This window comes from Bactrocera dorsalis, chromosome 3 (genome assembly GCF_023373825.1).
Source record: "Bactrocera dorsalis isolate Fly_Bdor chromosome 3, ASM2337382v1, whole genome shotgun sequence".
Classification (NCBI taxonomy): Eukaryota; Metazoa; Arthropoda; class Insecta; order Diptera; family Tephritidae; genus Bactrocera; species Bactrocera dorsalis.
Genome location: NC_064305.1, coordinates 89,093,400 through 89,116,803, shown reverse-complemented (window position 1 = coordinate 89,116,803; position 23,404 = coordinate 89,093,400). Strand labels below are relative to the sequence as shown.

The 23,404-nt window shown below is 33.6% G+C and overlaps 2 protein-coding genes across 11 annotated transcripts in view; one reads left to right on the top strand and one right to left on the bottom strand.

The window, feature by feature from the left end:
• Positions 1 to 505: 505 nt before the first annotated feature.
• Positions 506 to 1,486, top strand: LOC105222838 (cytochrome c1). The gene has a single exon (XM_011200356.4). The coding sequence runs from the start codon at positions 544 to 546 to the stop codon at positions 1,330 to 1,332; it is 789 nt and encodes a 262-aa protein (XP_011198658.4). The 5' UTR covers positions 506 to 543; the 3' UTR covers positions 1,333 to 1,486.
• Positions 1,487 to 5,135: 3,649 nt separating this feature from the next.
• LOC105222839 (protein NDRG3) overlaps positions 5,136 to 23,404 on the bottom strand; it is a 57,115-nt gene continuing 38,846 nt past the window's right edge. For 8 of the 10 annotated variants that reach the window (XM_049451767.1, XM_049451763.1, XM_049451762.1 and 5 more), the window contains 4 exons: positions 22,497 to 22,617; positions 21,470 to 22,034; positions 21,314 to 21,398; positions 5,136 to 8,725 (listed from right to left, as the gene is read on the bottom strand). In XM_049451767.1, coding sequence (XP_049307724.1) covers positions 8,265 to 8,725; positions 21,314 to 21,398; positions 21,470 to 22,034; positions 22,497 to 22,617 — 1,232 coding nt within the window. In that variant the 3' untranslated portion in view covers positions 5,136 to 8,264. Of the gene's footprint in view, positions 8,726 to 12,172; positions 12,782 to 21,313; positions 21,399 to 21,469; positions 22,035 to 22,496; positions 22,618 to 23,404 lie in introns of those variants that run through there. The other 2 variants (XM_049451771.1, XM_049451772.1) reach the window with 1 other exon arrangement.

Here is a 23,404-nt window from a genome sequence, read left to right as displayed (position 1 = left end):
TGCAGCCCTTGACGGCAAAGATAACAATATTCAAGGGTATAATTAATGAATTTACTCCGGCAATAACAAGGAAGTGCAATAACTGCGACATATATACAGACGAATCATTATCGCAAATATATGAAAGTACTCAAAGATATCTCTTTGAATGTATATCATAAGCATATTCGAGTACTTTTTACCACTTGAAGCTATTAGTCATCATTCAAAAACTTACTGCGCCAATAAATTGTTTATGCACGTAACAAAGTAAACGTTTACGAGAGCCCATAGGCACTAGATATTACACAGCATATAGCGTACTAGAGATTGCATAATAAAGAAATAGCAAAACAACTTCAGATAGCAGCGGAAGGCTTTTCCCACCAATCACGCCGATAAAAGATACTCGACTTTCAATTAACCAAACTTTCCAAGTGTTAATTGAATTACATTGATAAAATGCATTTGACAATTAGAATTGTACTTCTGCTCTGGTTGAGTATAAATAACTCTGTCCAAGGAAAAGTCAATCAGTCAAGTTAATTGTACCAAGCTAACAAAATGAAAGCCACTTTCACCGTTGCCGCTGTGCTTTGCGCCTACCTACTGGTCCACTCGGCCGTAGCATTGCCCGTGTCCTCTTCTTCTTCTTCTTCGTCACCTGCTTCTTCATCTGAATCAGGATCAGGAGAAGTTGTTGCTCAAAAGCCACAGGACCACAAGAAGAGACTGCCCCCAATTGTCATTGATGCTCACATGAAGGCCGAGGCCCACATTAAAGTACCTGAGGAAGTTGCCGAAGCTCTACTCAAATTGCTCTTCAAGTTGCAACAAGAAGAGAAGGATAAGCTAGCAGGTACTAAGCCCGAGCAGCCATCAAAGGATGAACAGCCACAGAGCGATGACCCATCAAAGGTAGAGGAACCTGCATCTGCTGAAGAGCCAGCATCAGCTGAAGAGCCAGCTCAAAGCCAGGAACCAGCAGCTGAACAGCCAGCTCAAAGCCAAGAACCAGCAGCTGAACAGCCAGCTCAAAGCCAGGAACCAGCAGCTGAAGAGCCAGCTCAAAGCCAAGAACCAGCAGCTGAAGAGCCAGCTCAAAGCCAGGAACCCGCAGCTGAACAGCCAGCTCAAAGCCAAGAACCAGCAGCTGAACAGCCAGCTCAAAGCCAAGAACCAGCTGCTGAACAGCCAGCTCAAAGCCAAGAACCAGCAGCTGAACAGCCAGCAGCAGCTGAGCAACCAGCAGCAGCCGAACAGCCAGCTCAAAGCCAGGAACCCGCAGCTGAGCAACCAGCAGCAGCCGAGCAACCAGCAGCAGCCGAACAGCCAGCTCAGAGTGCACAGTAAATTGGACTAAGTGAACAGCGATGCAGTCCGATTGAAGCCGAAATAACTGCATAATCGAAAGGTCTTATAAAGAAGCCTCTAGGGGTAGCCAAATAAGATGTTTTATGAATTTGTGTAGAGATTTGGAAATAAAAAATTAAAATTGCAAATATTACACACATATTATCAATCTTTCAAAATCAGTTGTAAAGTATAAACATTTTTTATTCAGATCTTATTATAACTAGATATGAAGAAAAAACTCTTTTCTCCTTCACGGCGGTGGTAGTTAGGGGCAGTGGGTTTGGATGAAACCACATTTTTCTCAGACAAAGTCAAGCGCATATTCATAATTGTGCCAAGGACTTAATATTAATCGGATCTTCTACGAAGAAAAATAACTGAATAATAAAACCTAGGGCAGAAAGTAAGATGGTTTGTGCTTGGAATACTGTACTACATTTTACGAAAAATATGTTCTCCCTCAATTTTATTTTCTTTTCCGAAATTAAAGGGTGATCCAATTCCAGATTCCCTAGTTTTTAACAACACAGGAGCACAGAAACTTTAAATTTAATTGGTAATGTTTATTATCATTCGAAAGAACGTTCTTTGGAATTTATTTTTTGGAAATTATCTCCTTCAAATGTTGACCGCGGCTATGCCTCAGATGGTCCATCCATTTAATTAAATTTTCGATGACTCGTTCCAGCATTTCGTTGGGGAATGACACGCCTGATGTTTTGCTTCATGACCTGATTTGAAGCGGGATTGTTCGCATATACTTTTAACTTTACATATTCCTACAAGAAAAAGTCTAATGATGTGATATCACACGATCTTGGTGGCCCATCGACCAGCTCAAAACTTGAAATTATTTGCTTACCCAAGGGTTCTCTCAATAAATTCATTGACTGATGCGAGGTGTGGGGAGTGGCGTAGTTTTTTTGAAACCAAGTGTCGCTGAGATCACGAGCTTCCATTTTGGCATCAAATATTCACTTAGAATGGCGTGATAACGGTTGCCATTGACGGCTACGATCTCACTGACATCATTTTTCTAGAAATACGAACTCCACCGGCTCAAAAAACCACACCAAACCGGTATTTTTTCTGTATAAAATGGCAGCTCTTAAACCTCTTCAGGTTGTTCTTTGTCGCAAATGCAGAAATTTTGCTTGAACGGTATGCCATTGAGCAAGAAATGGACCTCGTCACTGAACAAAATTTGTGTCGAAAACGTCGGATCTTGTTGGAACTTATCAAGATACCATAGAGCGAAGCAAAGTCGCTTTCAATTTAAGATCTCTATGCAAAAAACGCCAAGTCCTACTATATGTCAGTCCGATTTGCTGAGAACGGCGCCGAAACGATATTCTTTACAGAACGGGAATTTTCGTAGTAAAGTTGAAGAATTTGTAAACGTTGTTCAAGCTAATCCTTCCATGACGAAATACCAAACAATACTGAACAGAAATAAAATGACAGCTTGACACAATACTCACGCGTAATCTATCAAAAAACATATTGAAAGAGGTAACTCTACTTGAATCAACCATTATATACCATATCTGTGTACTTATAGTAGTTTATATCACTTTGAGAGATGTTTCGTTGAGGATCTTCTTCCATTTTTTTATGACTTTCTTGATGTCTTTCGCCCAGTTCAGGGATTTAGAAGTTTTGAGCCGACACCAAATGGTCAAAGCTATGGAAATATGCCCAAAGCTCTAAAATATAATCGTTATTGAAAAAAAACTAATATTTCTGATGATTTTCGAAGGAGGAGTAAGGCAATGCGCTTATATTCAATTTGTCGTTAAAAACGCTAAGTAGTCCAAAATCCGTCTTTAGAAGTCTGATCTGAAGACTGAAAGGAAAAGGTGTTTTCATAGCAATACTATATATTGAAGCAGACTTGACTTGAATTGACTTGAGTACACTTAGGTAATCGTTCTGTCGTATATTTATGTATATCACTTACCTTTCTTTCATGTACTATCAATCTGTCACCTTCTAATATTCACCTCTTTGAAAAATAAAACTCCACTTCTTTCTTTATAAAAGCAATTTTTATTACATTTTCGCTATTGTTATTGTTGTTTGGTTATTTGTATATTCGTGTATGTTTTGTATAAGTGTTCGTATGTATGTGTTAGTGAAACGGTGTAAATATGTTGAATGTTGTTGGTGCAGCGTTTTAATACTAATTTGCTGCTGCACAATGTATTTTGCAAATGCACAATTTGTTGTATTTGTATTTTATAATAATTTCTATGTTATATAATTCTTTCACTGAATACTTTGAGGTTTTTTTCTTTTAATTTGCAGGCAAGCTTTGTTTTATCTTTAGTAATATGTATTTCATTCTATTTTTGTTTTTTGGTTTTGTGTTTTTTTTTGTTTTTGTTTTTTTTTTTGTTTTCTTTAATTACGTTCAGATAAATGTAATCACTCAATATTTATTATAAATTTCATTTATATTTTTTTTTGTTTTTGTTTTACATATTTTTTCCAATGATATTAACATCAAGCGTGTGTGTCTGTCCATTTGATTGCTTTGCTTTTAGCGTGAATCAATTCTTTAAATTTCTGCTTTGCATATTTTATACGTAAATTTATTTTTCTTTTGTTCTTCTTTATGGTTTTTTTGTTTTTATTTTTTATTTTCTTGTGTAGTTTGTTATGTCTGTCCAATTTGCTTTCTTTTTTATGCTTTCATTGTTTGCTGTTGTTATGTATTATCGATAACATTTTTAGTTTTCGTGTATCGAGCATATATGTGTGTGAAAACAGTTCCAACATTCAAGAGAGAACAATATTTTAATTTTAAATTTATTTTCTACCATTTTACACCGTAATTTAGCAAAATTTTAGAAATACACAAAAAAAGTTGGGTTTCGCTGTTTTTACCAGTTATCGTTTTATCGATATAAGGAGTTGTTTTTGTTAGTAGCTGTACATGTATTCGCGATAACGGAGGGACAACGAATGAGCTCATATCCATTTAGGAATTGGAAAGTTCTCACTATAGTATAAAAGGAAAGAAAGGAGAAAGAAATCTCTCACTGTGGTATATTCTGAGATTTGAGTATAAAAAGTTGTTCTCTTGCCTTTTAGTTTGTTTCTTCTATTTCAAAAGCCAATTTTTTACCATAAGCATTTTACTACATTTTGAGAACATTCTAATGACTTCGGTAAAACCTCTAGTTAACTGCTCCAGATCGTCTTGACTATACTGTTGTGACGTGTGGTCTTCACTTCCTTCAGTATGACGACTTACCTATGATCCGATCTATGAGAACTCAGTCTATGAAAACCGTAGTACGCGACAAGCACGGTTTCCATTTAGAACTTATGTTAGTCTTCCTTTCAAGCACAGCAAAGTTTCCCTTGTTTTCAAGCTAAAAGCTCTTCTCAAACTTACATCTAACAATACTGCTTTAGTCTATATTTTTTTGTTTCCAGAACTAGCTCTTCGCTCTACCTCCCATACCGTACACACATATGTACCTATGTTTTTACATAAATAGTCACTCAAAGCCGAAAAAAATTGTGTTTCTTGTTTTTTCCTCTGTGTATTTAGTGTTAGTTAATTTCATTTCATATTTTCTGATATGCAAGGATCAAGATTTCCGCTCTAAAACAAAGTAATCTGCTAATTATACGCACAGTGGAACAGTTCACAAATAATACACCTCATTTCAGGGACTTTGCTCAATTCGTTTTACTAGCACATAAAATAATTACAGTTATCTGTTAAAGTATGTTGATATTTAGTATTCGAAATCTTTTATTTATTTATTTTAATTTTTTTATATATATATTTTTTTTTTTTAATATTTAATAATATTATTATTCTGTTTTTTTTTCTTTGTTGAACAAATTTGTTTTTGCTACACATACCGTTAACAGCGTTGTATTTAATTACATAAATTTTATTTACTCATATCTACAATCGCTTGTGGCCTACTGCATCTTATAAAGCTTCAAAGCTTCAATCGCTTAAGCTTTCGTTGAGTTTCAAGTATTTGTGTGTAACTACATTGATCTCGAAATGAAATACTTACTAAACTACATTCTTCATATTCAGCAGCTGCTCTAACTGTGTGTGATTGCAGCTGTGTGTGTTAGTGTGTGTGTGTGATTTCTTAAATTATTTCAATTGCTTTGTTTGTTGTTTGTGTAGCTTAAAATAATCGTTTGCTTAGCTAAATTCAACAATAAGCAAAAATCGCTTGCAACAAGAAAGCTCGTTAATATATTTTATATTTTCCTCTCAATCAGCTACCTCATAACTATAACCGTTATTATTGATTTTCATCAATCCCTGCACTTTGTTCAACTTTCCTGGTTTTCGCTTTTATTTTTTTTTATTTGTTTTTCAAATATAAGTTAACTTATTTAACGGTGTTTTTCTTCATTACAATATAAGTAATCATAAAATATTTCAGGCACAAAGTGAAATGAAACAAATTAAGCTGATATATAAGTACATACATTGTGGGGTTTGTTCTGTTTAATTTTCGTTATGATTTCGATTTGTTTTTCATGCCAGAGGCACAGCAGCGTAGTTGAAAAGTGGATTTTGCTAAGGATATACTGTGTATATCGTCACCTAAAGTACGTATAATGTAGCAACACGTATGATAAGTTTATAGTAGAAAGAAAAAGTATATAAAAGAAACCACTCATACTGAAAAAAAATTGAGTTTTGGGTATAAAATGGTTATATAATGGTTACCATATACCCATATTAAGGTTATAAAGTGGTTACATACTGGTTATCATAAACTCCTATTAAAACAAAATTTGAGTTTCGGTTATAAGATGGTTATAAATTGGTTACATATTGGTTATATCCGAAATTTTTAGGTGACGATATATGTACGTATGCACATTTATATACATATTCAGTAGATTTTCTCAGGTTGTTGCTTTCTTAAATGATTTCTCTACAGATTATAGCAAAAAATGTATTATTTGAGAATTAAGGAGACAAATGACAGATAGAAGTAGAACTCTGCTGAACATTAAGAAACTGATATTGTTGATCTGGCGAGTGTTGTCTTGAGATAATTTTTGTACACATGCATGATCTAGAAATTTTAAAGGGGCTACACCAGTGTGACACTTCCAAAAAATTTTTTTTATTTGCTTTTTTCGACAGCTCATTTTCCCATTAATAATGTGAATGTGAAATAATAATCCGCTCGCAAGTATGAACATATATAAGTGAAACTTTAGGCGCGTTTTTCTCAAAGCGACATTTTTCAAAAATTCTGACATCATAACTCAACGAGAAATTAACCAATCGACTTCCAATTAAAACCAAATAATGACCCACGATCTGTTTGATTGATATAAAATTGTCAATTTGGCATTAAAAAACAAACATTTTTTATGTAAAAAAAAACGAAAATTTTTTCAAAATTACGCAATTTTGTTAATTTTTGATATTTTTCAAAAACCGTAGGTCACTGTATAGGAAATACCTTTGGCATCAATATCCTTTTTGATTTTTTTTCAGCTACTGATTCGGCCGGAATCATGCCAGCAGTTGGGGCACTTTTTTTTTGCACCTCCGAAAACAGCACATAAATCCGTTGTTTTTCAACATTTTTGTAAAAAAAAAATTTTAAGTGTAGCTAAAAATATATCTTATTATGTTCAAAGAACTTCGAAACATTCGATTGAATGCTTTCTTTTAAAAAAATTCACAAAAATCGCCTAATTTTTCATGGATTACACTGGAATAGCCCCTTAAACAAAAAAGCCAAAAATATAATTAAAATTTCTTTTTAGATTTTTTAAATATTTTTTCATTGAATGAACATATTTTATTGCTATAAATTCCATTTACCGTGCGTTTTTGTCAAGAAAATCCACTTTGCAACTGCGCTGCTCGCGTGCAAAATGCTTGTGTTGCGTATACGCCATGTAGGTCATCGAATGAAGAGTTGCAGCTAAGAAAATTTGTTTTTTTTTTAAATGGGAATATTTTGCATACATTTTTTTATGTTAAACAAATTTACAAAACTAAGCTCTTCAGCCGAAATTTTATTTTAATTTTTTTCAACGTTTTTGGGTTAATTTGATAAATTTTAGATACATAAATTTTTTGTATCTAACTGCAATGCTAGCTAACATTCTCTCGTTTGCGAATTTTTTCTGATAATATTTTAAAAATTGTGTATGGCAATTATAGCTAATAGAATGGGGTAGCTATAAATATTTTTGTTTTGGAAAAATAATAGCGAAATACATACAAAAATCTGAAAAAAAAAAAAATTATCTTTTTTATTTGATACTCAGCCCTTTCGATTTAAGTGAAATGTTTTTAAAGATAATTTTTAAAATAGTTGAAACACTAACTGTTGTTACTAAAAAATAAATTTTTGTTTAATTTTCGGCCAATTCAAAATAGAAGTATGACATTGAAGAACGGCTTAACTATATTTCTAACATTTAATTTTTTTTTCTGAGTATAATTTTAACAAAATAAATTTATTTATAATAATAAAAAATAATTTTTGGTTTATACATGTCTATGGGCGGTTTCGGCTGCAGCAGTGTTAATTCGCTCGTTATTGATCTTTTGCATTTACGTATGTATGTGTGGCGCATAGCGCGGCCTCAGCAGCTTGTTGGTGTCAAATGCGCGCGTGCACTAATGCCGCTTACGAAAATTGTGTATTTTCTAATTTAGTTTTAATATGCAATTTATTTCACTACAATAAATTTATGAGCGCAATGATGCGCGTCTCAATTGTGGCTTGAAGAGACGCAGCAATTCTTTAATGATACATTTTTACTTCGCTTCGCTTACTCTTCCGCTACTTTACACTCGCACAACATTTCACTTACTTTTGGGTTAACTTACGCTGCCTTTCTCTACTTCTAATTCACACTCACTGAGTTCTCCAGGTGTTGCAACTTATTTCTGCTTTCGTTTAACAGCTGACAGCCTCCGGCAGTGGATTCTCCGTGATGCGCATCTTCTGCGCGCTCGTGTATGCAGTGCCATTGACGCTCACCTCCGGCTCCGCCTCGAAGTCCAAGTCGTCCAAATTTTTCTGCATGTCGCAGGCGGGCAAGTGGCGTTCGCGTTCAATCGACTGATTGCCGTTGCCGTCGGACTCGCCGCCGGAGGCGTCGCCGCTACTCGAGGCGTAACCGGTATTCGTGGTGTTGTTGTTGTTAATGGCAGTTTCGCGACAGAGGCGCACATTGCTGCGCAGCTTCTTTTGTTGTTTCTGCTGCTGCTGCTGCAGCTGTTGTTGTTGTTGTTGCTCAGCTAGCTGTTCGCGTCGCTCCTTCTCCTGCTGCTCCTTGAAGTTGGCGAAGAAGATGGACGAGTAGGTCTGATACTTGGTGCCACATGGCGAGGTGGCTGGCGTGGAGAGCGGCGTGGCTGTTGGTGGTGATGGTGTTGTTGTAGGTGATTGAGTTCAGTTGAGTTGTATTTCCGTATCACAGTGTGGTGGTTAGCAACAGAATCGCAGCACATTAAAGAAGGGTGGACACAGAGGGAGTGGGAATTTTGCTTATGTTATTTAGCGAATTTATTTCATTTCTTTGTTGTTTTTGTTTTTTGTTATTGTTTTAATTAAGTTCAACGAATTGAAAGTCGATAGTTTGAAAGAGGAGGTTGAGAGAATCGTTTTGTTTTTGTTTTTGTCTGGCGAATGTTTGCGAGTTCTTGCCTAGCGCTTTGAGTGCGTCTGTGTGTTTGTGCATGTGTGTGTGCTTTGGGTGGCAAATGTGTTTGTATGGCTGAGCACTCGCTTCACATATGTGACTGTGTGTCGGTGGGGGCGGTGCAGCAGCTGTGCGGCTGAATTTAATGAACGAAATCCGCAAATATTTTAAGCACAAGCTGTGTGTGTATGTGTGAGTCATTATGTACACTTTATGTAAATTAAAACTCGGCTTTAATGCCATTTAAAGTTGCTGTATGCAAATGTATTGTTGTTGTTGTTTTGGTATGATGTGTTATTGATTTATGTTATGCATGGCATGACAATGAGGCATGACACATTCGTCCAAATGCGAAACAGCTTGTGTAGCGCTAAAACACACGCACAAAACAATTGCCGCACACACACAAACACACACATTCTTTGGTTCGATTAAGAAGCTTCCTTATGCGTAATTAATAATAACTTAATTTTTAGGTATATTTGGGCTCAACTTCAAAATTTTTTTCAAACATTTCCTTTTTAAAGAAGTGATATTTTATTTGTGTCTGAGGTTATATGGTTGAGGATCAGCCATTTTACATATTTTCTTATATCCAACTCCTCTCTTAGTGTCTAATTTTTATTTCAAAATATTTCGGATTTTTAATTGAGCATAAAAATTACAGTTACTTTACAGTTGCTACAGTTTATGGTATGCATTGTATATGCTTAAAGCCTATGTGGTGCCACAAACTCGAGTTTATTGGTCAAACTGGTGTCTAATAATTGCAAACACTTGGCGTTGTGAACATAATAAATTGTCTTCAACTCAACCAAAATCTAACAGTTATCTAAGCGCATAAATATATTTTCATGTTGACCAATTTTTTGTTACAAAATGTGCTTGAATCTCCATTAATACCAAAGACTTTGCGTGCAAGCCGATTTAGAAGAAACATTTTTGTGTGACCAATGATAAATATTTAAAACAAGAAAAAACGTTAAGGCAGAAGGCCATTCACAAATAAAAACGTTTCTATACAAGCCACATTTTCCCATAGTATATATACGAGTATAAATGATCATTTTTTGGCCTTCTCCCTAAGTCCGTCAATCTGTCTGTGTATATGCGAACCAGTCGAGCTGCTGCTGCTTATATGCCGGAACGGCTGATATCGGCCCATATATAGCATATAGTTCCCATAAAAACTGAAGCACTTAATTCTCATCGAACAAGGCTATTATGTACAATCATATATAGACGCATGTTAACACTGTGAGTGAAACAATGCTTTCCGACCACCAGCATGTCATGAAACATATTATTACTAGCGAAGAGTCTTGAATCTATGCATAAGACCCGGAAAAAGGCGATCAATCGGCTGAATTTTGTGGCAAAGTTGATCCGAAGCCCAAAAACCATGTCAAAGCAGATCAAAAATCAAAGATATGTTGACAATTTTCTTTGATTAACGAGGTGTAGTGCACTCCGAATTTCTTCCGATCATCCAAACTGTCAACAAGGAATACTTATTGAGTCTTAGCATTGACGGACGGCTGCGTTAAACTGGATTAACTGCATTAATCTGGGTTAAGTCAGGAGTTAGTTGAAAATAAATCCATTGCAAACTGCCATTTAACCCTCAAAATTTTAGAAACTAGTTAGCAACATTGTTAAAATTTCCAATTTTAATCTATTGTGAGTGAAAAACAAACAACACTGACAGCTGTTTTTCAAATTTCGAATAATAAAACAAGAAGTTTTATGTTATGATGCAGTTTTAAAAATAACGTGTTGATATGTTTTTGTAATAAAAAATGGTTTTGTAAAAATTGGTCGGCCAACAACCGCAATGTTTATCTTTTATCCATTTTCATTGAAAATATTATAATAAATGCAATCAGCTGTTTACGAGAGTTTCAAATTCGCATAACTGCCGTCTGTCAGCTACAAATTCGAATTTGATTAAGTGTTTAGTTAATCCGGATTAACGCTGCCGTCTGTCAAGGCTATTATGCGTCGTTTGCCTGAAGCTTTGATTGACTTTAACAATGTTTCTAGGATTGGAAAAAATGTTGGCACAAGTGTATTTGTGCCAAGGGGAATACTTTGAGTGGGCCGACTTAAATTAAGAATTTTAAAATTGTAAACAAAGTCTTACTATTTTTTTCCTATGGTATATTAATATAAATAGGGTCTCCGACGTTTCCTTTTATGTATTACAAACTCTCTTTCAGAAACTGAGAATTTATAAAAAAAACCTTACAGAAAATGTTGCAGTTATTATTAAACATAACACTTTAAACTCGAGTTTGTGATTTACCGTAAACTTACTATATGTATGTGAACAATAAAGCATTTAATATAATAAAAGCATATTTTAGTGAAACGTTTTGTTTTTTACATGATATCCGGTATCAGTATCCAATATACTGAGAAAAATTTTCTTGCAAAATTAACTATGATTTCGAAATATTAGTGTATTTTTATTCATTTATGGCAGCACTTTTACATTTCACTTATTCATGACAAGGTTTTGACGGACTTCAGTTTTTTTATAAACAAGTTTCTAATAAATTTTAGTTTCATAAATGCTCTTTTTTATGCTCCAACTTACTATTACATACGGTTAAAGTATTCAAATCAAACTTAAAAAAATGAACATTTCAAACGACAATCCCAAATCGACATTTTATTCAATTCTAAAAACGATTTAAAGGCGGTCAACGCTCGTATTGCCTTTCCACGTTGCATTCAACTATTTACACGATGTACTTTAACTCTCCTCTGCGACTGCTTCCGCTTTTGATGGCACTGCAATAGGGTGGCAACTCCAAAATGCGTGCTTCGAACATTCCAATACTAAATAGGCAGTTACAATGGTAGTTATAAATGCATAGATTCCAGGAACAAAGCGTGTGTTGAATTAAGTTGCGCTCTCCCTCTTTACATATTCAAATTTGCTGGATTTTCTAAACAAAAACCTTCGTTTCATATTTAAAAAAAAAACGTAATAATCGCTTTTACCCTGCTTGAGTTTAGAAAATAACCACGTTTTTTTGTTTTTGTTTTCACGAATTGTCTATATATTTCAAACATCTTGTAAATATTAGGCTATAAAATGATTTTGTTTTTCTTTGCGAATTGATGTGAAAAAAGACAACATCTAGCACATAAATACATTGATAATAATCATAATAATCATAACAGCAAAAATACATTTCGTAATCATAATAATAATTATACAATAGTCACAATGAAATTAGCTACAACAGTAAACGCAGAGTCATCATAATTCTCATAAAAAACATCGGTTTTGCATTAAACGAAAACAGCAACGCTTATGTGTAGATATGTAATTGCAATCGGGTGTATAAATGTGAAAAGCCGAAAAGCCAAAATACAAATTACAAAAATGCAACAGAAAGCAAGTGCAGTGATGCTCAAACCAATCCAGTGCAGATGGTTCTCCAAAGCGTGCGTCCCATCTTCCAGTCGCTTTGCACTTCCTCAAATCCTGCATACAGTTACTCGTATACTCATATTTTTGGCATTTTCGTTTTACAAATTTCGGCCGAAGTATGCGAATTTTGTTGTTGTTGTTGTTGATGATGCATTGTAGTCGTATTGGTGGGGTTGTATGAAGGCGGTGGTTGTGATTGGTACATGATATTGGTGATGCGTTTGCGGTGCTACTGAGCTTATTGCACACTAAGCTGAATTTGGTTCGAACTGCTCTGGCTGGCTGTGGAGAATTTGCGTGCCAACTTTTGTAGTTTACCAACAGCTTTAGAATGGTTTTGTGTGTTTTGCCAAAAAAGAAACAAAAATACGAGAAAATAAATCATATGAAAGAATATGAAATAAATATATAATAGCAATACAAAAATAAAAGCCAAACTTAAATGTTTAAAAGCGGCAAGCAACACAACTTATTTACTCAAGTCTATTGGTGCAGATATTTTTCTAAATATGTATATATACTTAAGCAACTAATTTTATAGATGTAAGCAATATAATAAAATACGAAAAGATTTTTTCGACTACCCTATATAACAGCAGATAGATGTATACAGAAAAAACACGCACAAAAATATATATATTCGGAATGAAACTAACAAACGACCTTTTTTTACCAATAATTTACACTAAAAAAAACTTTTCACAACTTTTAACTTCAATAATATTTCCAGTTATCGACGGTAAGCCAAAATATTGTATGTACTTTATATAATTAACTTGCATGCTTAAGGAAACCCAATAAAGTTTTAAGTTACTGTCAAAACAAAAACTATTAAAATCTGGCAGGACATTTATATAATTTGACAAGCATCATAGAGATCGGATCTACATATAAAACTCGCATCAATATAAGACTGATCCAAAAACAACTTAAAACTAACACAGTTGTATTAAAAAAATGTATGAAAATATCTAAAAGATCTAAACATTTATTTGCAATTGCATGGACAGCGTTATTTTGCCACGTTTTAGAACTTCCAGTTCAATTGATTACATTAACGAAAGACGTCTTAGACTTTTCGCAATGGATTTTTTGCGAATGCTTACTTTTACTACAGAGCTACACGATAAAAATTCTCTTATATTTCTACAAAACCTTTCCCCATCCTGAGTGCTTCGAAAAAATAAATTTTTACAGGGTTTTTCCATTAAAGTGATATGGTTTCTTAAAAAAAGGACAATAATTGTTAAGGAAATTTGAATATTTTTCAGTTGGTGTGAATTACAATCGACACAATTATGTTCTGATAGTAACGTCAATCAAATGGCCCCCACGACTACTTTTGCAGCACCGAATTCGAAGAACCGAGTTTTCCAGTACTCTTTCTACTAAATCAAGTCGTATGTCTCGAATAACTTGTTCCATATTGGCTTCTAAAACTTGAAAAAAGTCTGCTTTATTGCTAGAGACCAATGACTTCAAATACTCCCATAAGAAGTTAAATCACAACTTCTTGGAGGCCATTCAATGTCACAATTTCTTGAAATAATCGAATCTCCAAACCTTTCTCACAAAAATTCGGTTGTTGCACCTGCTGTGTGGCACTTCTTGTCGGAACCAGATGTTGTTAAGCTCAACTTCTTTCAATTGCGCTCATAAAAATATGATTTTCAGCGATCTATATCGCTCTCCATTGAGAAGTATCCTCATCAGCAAAGATGATTTTCTTAAAAAAATCGTTATTGTCTTGAAATTGTTCCAAGGCAAAATCAAGTCATCAGCCACGACGTCTAATGGCTTCAGTCTTAAGTGAAAAGTATTTTATTCGTATGCAAGCCCAAATCCTTTCTCAAAATCTGGCAGGTTGTGTTTTGAGACAGTTCCAATTCTTGAGAACGTCTTGAAATCGACAAACTCCGGTCTTCAGCAACACTTGCCAGAATAGCAGAAATATTTTCATTACTTCGAGCGGTGCTTTGTTTTATTGGGGCTTAATATAATGTAAGGAAAATGTACGCTCGAAATTTTCAACAATTCGACGAATAGCGAGCACAGGTGCACGATTATTACGATCATAAAATGGCAAAAACGTACGAAAAATGCAATTAGAGAACGATTATTTTGGTAGTAAAATTGAATAATTTGTAAATTTTGATCTTTCGTATATCTTTCCATAAGTAAATCTTAAACATTATTAAATACAATAAAAAATACAGATCAAGGCATATTAAAACTGGCCGAAACGATACTTGGAAATCACATCATGCTTATTGGAAAATCCGATATAGTATCTCATATTCTAGTTTTTATCATCATTTTCGAAGCACAAATATATATCCGTGCTGTCCGTAGAACTATTTTTTGAAGATGGAGTCATGTGTAGAAGTTCGCGCAAGTGAGGAAAGTTCGCTGAGCGCCGTTCACTTGGGAGTGGCCAGAAACGATATACCTCAAATACTAGTTTTTATCATCGTTTTCGAAGCACAAATATAAGATAAAGAGACGAGGATTTCACCGCGACCTTAGGTCTATTGTGCCCTACACAAATATGTATCCGTCCTTTAAGTATTATGGTATAATATCAGGACGTAGTGTTGTTTTTAATACGTTATCTGTTTCTACCTAGATGAAATATCGAAATATATTTCAAACTTATAGATTTAAAATAAAAATATTTTTTTAGGTTTCGGATATAGTAAATAGATATTAGCGAAAAAGCAAAGAAAGACTCTAGCAATAATAGATCAATTTTTTGTAAACTTGTAACAAGGTCGGAGAACTTGTCGCTCAACGTGTTTCAAAGCACTCGTATGAAACTCATTTCTAATTTACCGAATTGGGCCGGATTTCACTCGACCTGCGGTTATTGTTTCGACGATTTAACCGTGTTCGGTTCGCTTACAAAAGGAAAATAATAAAGGAACTCAAATATGCGAGCATAACAAGCGATAAAAACAATTTTTTTTGGAAAAATTCGTGCGTTTTGTAAAATACATACATATTATATTTCAACAACCGGCGCCGGTGTGCAGGGTTTCAAGCATCAAGTTATATTACACAAAAAGTTGACAAAAATGTAAGTTTACAATGTGATTATCTACAGTTATAAAATTGCATAAGACTACACACTTATTAAAAAGAAACTTCACAAATATAGACCTAGAAGAATGATTTTGTAATAAAAGTCACTTGCTATTTGTAGTATTGTCTTCCTCATTAGTGAATGCTTATTTATTTCTCATAATACGTACATATACATATATGTATGAATATTCATAACAATTATGTAAGACATAAAACAATTATATTGTGTGGTTATATAATGCATACTAACACGAAAATTTCATTTAATAATTTTTTTTTTTGTTTTATTTTTTATATTTTGTATTAAATATTTAGAAGAAGTGGGTTACGTTTACCATGACAGTGCGATATGCATTGAGGAAACTACAAGTATGCTAAGCTATTGAAACGAATTGCCGCCGTTATTTAAGAGCCCATGCTAACGGTAATGTGTTTGCAAAAGGTTCATTTCATGATTTTTTTTATTTATTATGATTTTTAATTAATTGTATAGCTTTTTGTTATTAATTTTTATTAACAAGTTTTTGTGTAAATTTTGTCTCGCCGTTTTGGGCTCTAAAATAACCGCGTCACAATCGCTTCAACTACACCAATCATTTAATACAAATGCGAATTCGAGAGTTCGACGTTCAGAGTAATTTTTGACTGCATTTTTTTCTGTTTTTTTTTTTCTTTTGTTGGCAGCGTTTCAATGTGTCTCTGGGGCAACGCCTGCTTCCGTAGACAAGGGCGTGCGCTCGTCACAAACACATATGCACATATTAATACTAGATTACAACAAGCAGTGATACTAGAGTTAAAATTTCTGTTTCTGACAAAAGGTTTTCAAATCTAAGGCCTTATTGCGATTTCTCTGCTGTTGAGTGGGGGGCAAAGCGAAGCAACAAAAATGCGTTGGTATTTGAGGTTTCATTTTTGGAAATTATTTGTTAACGAGTTTTTGTTGTTATATATAGGGTTTAGTTTGGCGACAAAAAGCAAAGTTACATCAAAATATACATACATACCACAAAATGTATATAAAGTTGTTTTAAGTATATGTTTTTTGTTTTTTGTATTTGCAATTTAGACATTTGGTTGAGCAAAGCGCGCGTTTTAGAACACACACCACGCGTTTTTTCACGTTTGTTTTTTTTTGTTTTTTGAAAGTAAAAAGTTCAAAATTGTATTAAAAATAATTTTTTGAAGGATATTACACATACAGTTATTTATAATTTTATAATTTGGTTCAGAATTCAAAGTTTACACCCAAAACATTCAAAAATGGCGCATATTTGCATGTGTGTGTGTGTTGGGAATGTCGCATGTTGATGGCGTTTTGTTGGAATGCAAATTTATTTCAACGCAGTTTGAAGTTTTGTGCGTTTTGAGGCGTGAATTTGTTTGTTTTTGGATGATTTGGTGTGTGGGTTTTCGTTACGTTTTGTATTATAAACATTTGAAAAGGAGATATAAAAGAGAGAAAAAAGAAAAGAAAACATTTGTATGTCCAAATTAAATTTCAATTTCTTCACAGCGTTGGTAGTTTGTATTAATCAATGTGAGAGAGCAGTGTGTGTGAGAAACCTTTGCTTGTAGTTTATTCAGAAAAAATAAAACACATTACAGGCTTTCGTTGAGCAATGTTGGGCGTAATGGGGTGAGGCGAATTAGAGAATGGTGATTACGAAAATGACTGTTAAACTTTTGAAGAGCTGCGACACAGATTTAAAATTGTTAGTTTTGTAATTAAAAATTTGAATTTGATTTCTAATTTTTTATATTAATTTTTTTAGTTTAAAAAAAAATTAATATTTTTTATTTGAAATAGCGTTCGATAAACTTTCAGAGATCTTACAATTTTAAATACAAAAATTTCTAGTTATAAATTAAATCTAAAATTCGAAAACTATTTAAATATGTTAACAAATATTAAAATAGAAAAAAAAATTTAGTTATAAATTAAAATTAAAATCCGAAAACTTTTTGAAATACATATGTGAAAAAAATGTGTCTTAAATATCACATATTCCCAACAAAAACAATAATTTTTATTAAAATGGTAAATTTTTTTAATGAAACGTCACTGTATAATTCCCTCTGGAATTTTTAATTTTACGTAAGAAATTATTTCAATGAAACTTAAAACAAACTTCCAGCGCAACATCATTTGAAAACTTTTTTAAATTAATGATTGATTTAAAAATAAGTATAACAATAAATTTTTGTAATAAAATAGCAAGAAAATTATTGTTATTATTTTTTTAATTTTTATATTGTATTAAAAAAAAAAAATAATCCGACTATATTTACGGTAGCACGCCGGTGAAAACAGAAAAACTGACAACCAAGCTCAGCTGGTTCCAAATTGAAGCAAGCCGGTGGGTTAACTTAAGGGTTATATACAGTTAGAATTTTCAAAAAAATTATTTTTTTTTAATTCTATTTTCTTAATGTACATATATTTAAGAAAACACACAGAAAATTTCATATCATTCTAGTGAATATTTTCGAAATTACACGCAAATTTGTAAAGGTGCCAAACTTTAAAAGCGTTTTTCTCCAAGTGGTGTTTTCAAAGTCGGTGATGAACATTACTCGAAAATGGCTAAACCGATTAGTCTCAAATTTAAACACGAGCTTCTTAAGTTTATTTTTTAGTAACTAAACGATTTTTACACCGATAAATATTTTTTTATAAACAATTATAGGCCAAAATTTTAGTAAAAAATCGAATTTTTTTTGGAGAAACCGTCATTTTGTCAAAAAAATGTTTTTTGCGTATTTCTTCGATTTTCTTTACTAGATTTAACATTACTTTAATGAAATCTGTTTTGTTTTTTAATTTCAGAGGATCACAAAACGTCTTTTTTGAGAGGAGCTTCCGAAGATCAGCAATAGTACCTTTCCAAATAAATATTTTTAATAATACTAAGTCTTAAATATAGTTAAAAAATACCAAAATATGTGTACAAACTTTTGGATCAGTTAATTTAAAAATTTTCTCAGAAAGAATTCTGGAAAATTCGCTTTTTTTCGGCCTTCTATCTGTGTATAACCACTTAAAAGGAAAATAATAATTTTGCGACTTTTTAGTTTCCATCAAAATATTACTAAGTAGTGAAGCAAGTCGGAAAGTTAACCTAAAAGGCAGCATAGCCCAATATGCTTATTTATGGTAATATTCCAACTCAACTTCTCTAAAATATTTCGTCTTAAGCTCCTATCTTCAACCTTTACATAATACCACCGCAATTTAAGTGCGCCCATGGCTTTTGCTGCCGGATGGATGGTCTGATTAATAAGCTAAACAGAAGTGAGTCAAATAATTTCATTTATGCATTTTTCTCATTTTGTTTTCAAACAACATTTTATTTTATTTCTGAATAAATCCAATTAAATTCACATCTTTCCAATACTCGTCAAAAGTAATAATTTTAACAAATTTTTAATTACTATATTTCAGTACAAATAAAGTATGTATGCTTGCTTGTATGGACATTTTCAAATTCATAGCCAATTTCAAATTTTTTTTTTTATGCTTACATACATACCTACATAAGTTTAATATAATAATTGTATATATGTATGACGAATGCAATTTTGTACGATTATGCATACAAACTATTTGATTTTAATAAATGTCGTTATGTATGAGTAAATGTTGTAGTAAGTAGCGTTAGATAGCTGCTGTGTGTGCACGAATACGTTATAATAACGCTTGTATGTATTGAATTAATGTCAATGCATGTTAATGTATGTATATTTGGTAGCATTCGGCGTAGCTTTGTGTTTGAATATATCATCTCAGTAAATACTTTTGTATAAATGTGTTTAATTAAAGCTTGTATGTATGGTATATGAAGTTCGTTTATATGTTTCTTTAATGTTTTTATGCAATTTTAAATAAAACTCACTTTTCCATTTAACTTCTTTTTGGCTTTTCAAAGTATGTATTTCCAGCAAACAACAATTAATATGCAATACACTTTGCAAGTTTGCTAAAATTTTACTATTTTAACTTTAGGCTTAAGTCGTATGTATTCGAACTGGCGTTGTTTGTTAAAAAACAACGACAATTCTGCTATATTTGCTAATCTTTTTGGCGTCTCGCATTTCGTTAGTAATTTTACTAAAGCTTTAAAGCCAAATATAACTTGCTTTGCTTCCAGGTTACCATATAATTAAAGCGTAATGCGATTTTGATTGTTTAATGTTTAATTTCGAGCTCGCTTAAGTTCATTAGTTTATTCAAAATCCAAATTATTTGCATATCCCTGCTACTAAATATTGCTTAGAAACGCATGAAAAACGTTAAACAGCAGGGAATATAGTAGAAACTTATTTCAAGCAGCTAAAGAAGTTCGAAATCCTAAACTAACTCAAAGTGCTCTGCACAATATTGGAATTCAGTGAGCATCTGAGGGTTTATCTAGTATAATGAGCGTTAAGAGTCTGAAAATAACTCACGTGTGCGCAAATTGAGCGAGAAATTCACACATAGTAAAAGCAGAAAGCCTAAATATAGGGTTAATTCTGTATTGCAAAACTTTCTGCTTTGGGCACGATTTAAGAATTATATCCACTTGAATTTTGAAAAATCGATTTTTTTGTTTGCATATATGTACATATCGTCACCTAAAGTGCAAAACAACGTATCATAAAAAAAAAATTGAAATCGTTGTCAAATATACTAACCAATATATAACCATTTTATAACCAAAACTGAAATTTTATTCAGGGTATGGTAACCAATATATAACCATTTTATAGGGAAAACTTTAATTTTTTTCAATATGAGTATATTATAACCAGTATATAACCAATATATACCCCAATATATAACCTATATATAACCATTTTATAACCAAAACTCAAATTTCGTTTTAATGTTAGTGGTTTCTATTATATCGCTTTTCGTTGGCCTGTAAACTTTTGAAAGGTGATATTACTTTATTTTGCATTTTTGGTGACGATATATCGAATATACTCGTAGGTAGATTTAAGAACATTGTTCGAAAAGTTTCGGCAAATAGTTTCCGAGATATTTATATAATTTATAAAAATTTTCAACTTAGTGTAATCGATCCACATAATTTGAAATACAGAGTTGCTGAAAAAAGTGTCGGCTTGCCCGACTAACGTTAAATTTTCAGACTACTTTTTCGACAATAGGTCACCTTAGTTAGTACGCGAGAGAATGGTGAAAAGTTTCCATGCCTTGAAATTGAGATTTAGCGAATAGTTCAGGAAATTGTACGCATTTCGTTTTATAGGCAGATTGCAATTTATTTTTCTTGTCATGATCAAAACTGCTAAGGTCCGAACACTAAAAATATTTTGATTTATGCACAGTGTGTATGTAAAGTATGTTGTTCAATTGAAATAAACTAGTTAAGCTTAACATTTCGTCACTTGAAAACGTTTTTCAATAATAAATGCGATTTCCAATCATTTCTAATAATAAATAACGAGTGTTTCCTAATATTAAATATATTAATGTATTTTGACCAAAAGTTTATGCGCGTTTAGTTTTTGCATATACTGCATAACGCTAGTGTGTAAGCACTTTCGCTTTCGCATATGATTTACTGTTTCAAAGAATGCGCCGGATGAATTGCTTTTAATTTTTACACGATGTCTTACAAATTTCGAAAATATGTCAGCTACAAATGGCAATGGGAACTATGTGGTTTATTGTATAAGTAATTGGTGGTTGTTGTGGTTTGTGGTGGAGGTGATGGTAATATCTTTGTAATGCTAAGTTATGTTCCGCAGTGCTTTAACACTTACCGTAGCCCTCGCCCTGCAGGAAAAGCCTGAAGGCTTCGGCCAATTTCGCCGGCTGTTCCTCCATCACCATGGCGCAATCGGAGATCTGCAAAGCACAGAGAAAATCAACGTTTACATATACATACAATAAAATAGCCGAAAAGTTGTTTGGCAAACCTTCATCCAAGATGAGTTTGTTGGATCCAAGCGCCCATTGAAGGTAACGGTATCGTCGACATGTGGCGACAAGGCGCCAGTAATATTAATAACCGGCATTTTCAGTGTGCACGACGATGGCTGCGTACCGGGAGTGCCAGGTGGTGTACGTGTAATATTCAAATCGTTGCGATGTATGTACGAATTGATGAACATGGCCAAGTTAGTGGGATTGACGCCGCGTTCAAAGTGTTGCTTAAACATTTGCACCATATCGTAGTTGCGCTCCTCTGGATTGCGGCCCAAATGGTGCCACATCAAATAATCGATAACGCTCTGAGTCATACCCTTGGTACGTAAGAAGCGTGTATTGAAACTCTGGTAGCCCCATTCGATCCAGCCGGACTGTGTCGAAACGCAATTGATGAGCACCAAGGCGCCAACCTTATCCGGATGGTTGTGGGCGAAGCGTGCCAGTATATTGGCGCCAGCGCCAACACCGAAGCCGATCACTGATTTGAGACCAAAATGCGACATCACGAAAACCAGCTGAGCGGCCAACTCATCCATGGTTGGATAGACATAACTGCGGGCGGGAAGTAGTGTTAAAGTGGAAGTGTTTTGCAATTTTATATGAAATCATCACTGTGTTTAAATAGCACAATTATGCATAAGATCGAATATTGTGAACTGATAAGAATACTTGTAACCCAATAAACTTGAAAACGAGGTTTGTCTATTAAAAAATTCGAGATGAACTCGAAAAAATGAATTGACTAAATAGATCTTTTGAAATTTGCGGCTTTAAATGACATTTATGTTTCAGTAATTTGATAAATATGTTCTTGATTTGTTTATAAAAATATCTCTCGTTCATTACAACATTCAAAACTACTAAAACTCAAGATTTCAGACTAACATTCGTCGATCTGTCGTCGAGTAAGAAAGCTTTTCTCAATTCCAGCCAAATTCGTCGTGTTTATTGGTTTCAAACATAATATTTTGGCCACTTTCTCTTATCAATCCACAATAATTTATTTATATTTACTCTTCTGGCAATGTAGGTGCTCCTTCCTCTTGCCCAGGAGCTGTCACATGATAGACGCAGAAATTCTCAAGCAAACTGCGAAGTGGCGGAAAATTGAAGAATCCAGCAAAGCTAGTAGCATCTGAAAGTAAATAAAAAAAGATTTGAAAGGTTTCTACATGCATTCCATATAAACATTTCTCTAATCTAGAGAGCTCTTAAATTCATATTTGAAAAATGTGGAGAGCTGAATAAAGCAAATATAAGGTAGTCGAAAAAGTATTTTCGTATGTCTAATCAAACTTCAACTTATTTTTTTTTTATTATTGAAACACGTATGTACCATTTCGGTCGCCCACTTTTTGCTATTTTTCCGCTAGAAACATTGTTCCTTCAGGTTGTACTTTTCTGGTTTCTCGGCGAAAAACTGCGGCAAGTAATTTTCACAGGCTTTTATTGAAGCAAACTCTACTCCATTAAGGGATTCCTGCATTGACCGAAACAAATGTTAGTCCGATGGCGCAAGGTCAGAGCTATATGGTGGATGCATCAAAACTTCACAGTCAAGCTCTCCCAGTTTTTGCCGATTCACCAAAGATGTGTGTGGTCCAGCGGTGTTCTGATGGATGACGAAGATCTTTCTCTTGATCAGTTCCGGTCGTTTTTTCATCAGTTGTTGACAGTAAAATGTAGAATCAATCGTTCGACCAAGCTGGAGCTGCTCATAGCGGATGATTCCTTTCCAATCCCATCAAACACACAGCATAACCTTTCGTGGCGTCATTCATGGCTTTACGACCAGTCGAGTGAGCTTCACCACTCTTGGCTCATGATCTCTTTTGCACATTATTGTCGTATTTGATCAACATTTCGTCTCCGGTTACCATTCGCTGCAGAAATGGTTCGATTCCATTTCGTTTCAGCAAAGC

Coding starts and splice junctions, on each gene's coding strand:
- LOC105222838 (XM_011200356.4), top strand. CDS start 544: ATGAAAGCCACTTTCACCGTTGCCGCTGTGCTTTGCGCCTACCTACTG.